Raw genomic sequence first — 4,787 nt, forward strand, 5'->3', positions numbered from 1 at the left:
TAAACTATTAATGACAACTGGAGACACTACCAGATGAGGTGAACTAGGAACTGTGTATTGTATTTTAATAAATGTATCATAATAATATACTTACTGTCTGGTAGTGTTCTTCCTGCAGTAGTAGCCACTGGTCCATATCCAATAATTGTACTAGCACTAACACTAGCAGTGTAATTCTGATATGGACCAAAATCGTTAACATTATGGTCAATAAATTTTTGGTTAGGATTCCCTTCAATAATGAAAGACATTGATTTTGATTCATCCAGATTAGTTACTGTTAAGTTATAATTAATAATAACTCCATTAGTACTGGATGGTTCTATCCATGAAAATAAGACAGAAGTTTGATCAGGAATGGAAGTAAAATTTTGGGGAGAGTCGTATGGCACTACAACAAATAATTAGTAAAGTATTCCACAAAATATTGTGCTTACCACTTTGAGCTGTTTCAAAAGTACACTGGGTAGAGGGTCCTTCTCCTACTACATTAATAAATGACAGAGAACAAGTGTAACCAGTAAAAGGCATAACATCAGTAATAGTGAGCATTGTGTTTGTTGAAGATTGTGTTGGGTGCAATCCACCGACTGATACACCATTAGTATTCATGCATGTTAAATTATAACCAACTGGTGCTCCATTTTGATCTATTAGTACTGGTGCAGTCCAGGTAAGTGTGACATTATATGGCAAGAATGTTATATTAGTACAATTTATTGGAGAAGCAACCGGCACTGTAATTTAGAGAAAATTAATCAAATAAGTATTTTACTTACTTGCTGGAAGTGTTCTAAAGCTCATCTCTACAGTACTAGTAGTACCAAGACAATTGGTAGAATCAACTGTATATGTATAAGTGTTATCTTCCTCAAGGCCAGCCAACATGATTGTAAATTCTTGGCTAATTGCAGAAATGTTGCTGGAGCTCATTCTTATAATAGAAGTTGCTTCTGTTGTTTGTAAGATTGCTCCAGTATACTTAACACTGTAGGTTTCAGGTGTATAGGCAATGTTAGGTATTATGAATGATATAGCAGCAGTAGTTGTTCCTGGAGTAGCTGTTACATTAATAGCAGGAACAGGTAGTCTCTGAGCTATAAATTAAATAAGGAATTGAGGTGAGAGGATTACTTACATTTACATCTATACTTACATTTTATAGCCACAATACTTTCCTCACTAGTAGTGATAATATCAGTAGAATCAAGTATAGTAATACTAGCAGTACATCTATAAGTACCAGAATCAGAAGCAGTACTGGAGTCAAAACTCAATGTATTAGTAACAGTGGTAGTCATATTTCCTCCAGTAGTAGTCACAGTACCAGTTTCTATTGTACCATTATGTGTCCATGCTAATACCAGGTTTGGTATTACTATGGTTGGTTTAGTGGCTGTACAGGTAAGAGTGAAGTTATCATATGGGTCTGAATCAGGACATGATGTCTCCAGACTAAGAAATGAGTCAGGGGAAGCAGAAAAACTTCCAATCATTGGATCTAGAAAATAAAGTTAAAATGTTAGTGATACATATTTCAGGCATTAAAATATTAAATTAGGTCTCCAATAATTAAAGCTTACCAGTCACAGTTAAGTTTATGTTTGTATAATTAATATCAGAACTCATTACGTATTCATAAGCTGGATCTGGTACTATAGTAACAATACATGTATATGTTCCTGAATCCTCAATACTGCTCAATGTAGTGAAATTAACAATTGATCTATACTCATTGAAACCTGATCTCATGATAACAGAGCTGATATTAACACGATCACTATCAACAAGCATCATTGAATCTGGATGGCCATTGTTTAATATATCACTGCTATTTATAATTAGCTGATCAGTCATGTTCCAGGTTACATTAACAGTGAATGGTGTATCAACATTAGGATCAACACAGATATCACATGTTAATATCAGGTTACTGCCAGCTAATAAGTTAGATTCTTTTGATTGGCTTACATGTAGGTAAAAGAATGGAATTGTAACTAAAATGATTTATAACAGAAACAATGATGGTAAAGTTCCAAATGATTGATGTGATCTTACTTTTTAAAGGTAAATTCCAAGATTCATTATTCCTTGCTACCATGGATATCTGACTAACATTAATGGAGGCTTCACAAGTATACAGACCAGCATCAGAAGTATTGAGAGAAGAGAAGTTCAAATAAAGAGAACTCATTACATTAGATATATTCATAAGAGCTGGAGGTACACTAATAACATTGTTAGCTGATCTCTTAGTCCATGTTATCACTGGTGAGACTATGAGTCTATAAACAACTGTCACTGTACAATTTAACATGTATTCTTCACCAGGTTCAGTAATACCCATAGACACTATCTGTACGACTGGCACTGGAGTAGCTGTAATGAGAGGAGGGAGGGAAAAATTTAAAAATGGAAGAGAAGAAGGGATGGTGACATTAGCATTACTTACCAAGAACTGTGATGGAAATATTAGCACTAGCTGATGTATTCCTGAAATACAAGTAATTATAAGCAGCAGTCACTTCAACATTACAAGTATACATTCCACTATCATCAGCATTATCCAATGGATAGAACATTAATGTTGCATTATAATGTAATGTATTGATCATATTGAGACCCTCAGTAATAGTAGCATCAGATGAACCCATAGGAACATTAGTACCATCACGTGTCCATTGATTAGTGACAGTCACTGGTATAGTAACTAATGGATCTAACATTATGTCACAATTAATGAAGAATGGTGTCCCTGCATATAATGTATCATCACATTCCTTTGATATAGTAACAATCACTGGCGGAACTATAAAATTTAGTGTAAATTTAAAATCAAAATATCAATTATAATAAGCTTATGAATCGATGCATACAGTTTACACACTTAAGTAGAGCATAGCATAATAGTTGACTTACTGTCAAAGGTCAAAGTAAAACTGTCACCATCCTCTTGATAATCATAAGTAGCAGTGCTAGGATCATTGGTATTATTAAAACCAGTTACATTAAACTCAGCCATACATGTATACATTCCAGCATCTTCAAACCTCACTGGATCCAGTATTAAAGTATAGTTAGTATCTGAACCAGTATCATCTGTTGTAATGCTTAAGTTAGAGAGGATCTCAAAATCTGTCTCATTCATTTTGATGAAAGTAATCATTGGTGTTACTACTAATCTCTCAACTGTTGTTATGGTACATGTTATAGTTAGACTCTGACCAACTTCAACTGAACCAACTGATGAGAAATTTACTGTCATTGGAGGAAGATCTGGTTAAAGAGTAAAAAAGAGGGGAGAGTGACGGGACCAAGGAGGAACAGTAATCATTTTTATATAATACTGTAACCTACTTTGAATAGTAACATTATGGGTAGTACTGGCTTGATTTGATGCTATTAATGAGTTACCAGAATTGATGATCATTTGACAGATATATGTTCCTCCATCATTATTAAGACCAGTATCAATAGGTTGAAACAATAGCATGCTTACAAGACTGTTACCAGTTGGAGGTATCACTTGACGTCTTGCTTCATTAGTTGGTATTACATTACCACTAGGATCAGTCCATACTACACTAGCAGTTACTGATGTATTCACTATTGTAGTGTTTACTGTAGTTGTACAGGTTAGTAAGTAACCTGTACTCTCATATATTGGACCAGTTGGAGGATCAGCAACTATTGATACACTGGGAGGAGATACTGTAGAGAGAATAATTGCTTTAAATAACAATTAGAACTAACTTTGAACAGTTAAATCTCTGTTAGTACGATCTACAGTACCAAATGCTAGAATTGTTGCTTGACAGTAATATTGTCTAGCATCAGATGTCTTCACTGGATCAAGTGTAAGTACACTGGTGAATATATTTCCATTTCTAACAACAGGTACTAGTGTAGCATCATTGTTTTCACTAGTCACATCTTGAGATGCTTCTAAATCGTAAGTCCATCTGACACTAGTAAGATCCTCAACAAAATTAGGAGGTACAACTATTTCACAAGATAAATTGAATACATCACCAGCAACAGGAACAGAAGGAATATTGATACTTATATCAACATGATTGAGATCAAACTCTACCAAAATTTGCATAACATGGCATAAAAATATAATCAATTCACTTACTTGATACAGTTAATATAACTGCACTGCTATTATCATTCCCTGCTAATATAAAAGGAGTATTAGGAGTCACACTAACTGAACAATTATAACTAGCACCATTATCAACTTCATCTCTTAAACTATTAATACGTAACACACCAGTGTACTGATTATTAGTCATAACTGGAGGACTGATAGTAAAATCACTTCCATTGGTCAGTACAGCGTTATTTCTCCTCCAACTCATAGTAACACTAACACTAGTATCAATATATTGACTGATGTCAGCTATACACATAATATCAAGAAACTGTCCTTCTGCTAGTTCTCCATTTACTAAATGTCCAGTAGCATTATACTCAACAATAACTGAAGGAGTTGGTACTATAAAAATAATGAATAAATAAAACATGATATGAATTATCATACATGTAAGTATCACTTCGGCAGTTTCCATTCCATTAAATTCATAGTCTATATCAGATTGAGTGATATTAACAATACATTGATAGTCTCTAGCATCAGATGACCTTATTGAATCAATTATAATCATTGCTGTAGCATCACCAGATCCAGCAGTACTAGTAATGAGTCCTTTATTCTTCACTATACTGATATTAACATTAATATTGTATAGGTCATCTAGCACATCAACTGTACAATTAAATCT

The 4,787-nt window shown here is 33.8% G+C and overlaps 1 protein-coding gene across 1 annotated transcript in view; it reads right to left on the minus strand.

The window, feature by feature from the left end:
* Positions 1–94: 94 nt before the first annotated feature.
* The window catches only part of LOC105315234 (uncharacterized), a gene marked incomplete at both ends in the record, with an annotated part of 8,980 nt that continues 4,287 nt past the window's right edge, over positions 95–4,787 (minus strand). Inside the window, 13 exons of the mRNA XM_011409799.1 lie at positions 95–391; positions 438–737; positions 780–1,097; positions 1,157–1,501; positions 1,584–1,997; positions 2,059–2,379; positions 2,453–2,809; positions 2,920–2,975; positions 3,033–3,276; positions 3,358–3,711; positions 3,754–4,089; positions 4,139–4,501; positions 4,547–4,759. Of these exons, the coding sequence (XP_011408101.1) occupies positions 95–391; positions 438–737; positions 780–1,097; positions 1,157–1,501; positions 1,584–1,997; positions 2,059–2,379; positions 2,453–2,809; positions 2,920–2,975; positions 3,033–3,276; positions 3,358–3,711; positions 3,754–4,089; positions 4,139–4,501; positions 4,547–4,759 (3,918 nt within the window). The remainder of the gene's footprint in view (positions 392–437; positions 738–779; positions 1,098–1,156; positions 1,502–1,583; positions 1,998–2,058; positions 2,380–2,452; positions 2,810–2,919; positions 2,976–3,032; positions 3,277–3,357; positions 3,712–3,753; positions 4,090–4,138; positions 4,502–4,546; positions 4,760–4,787) is intronic.

This window comes from Amphimedon queenslandica, unplaced genomic scaffold (genome assembly GCF_000090795.2).
Source record: "Amphimedon queenslandica unplaced genomic scaffold, v1.1 AMPQUscaffold_11316, whole genome shotgun sequence".
Taxonomy (NCBI): domain Eukaryota; kingdom Metazoa; phylum Porifera; class Demospongiae; order Haplosclerida; family Niphatidae; genus Amphimedon; species Amphimedon queenslandica.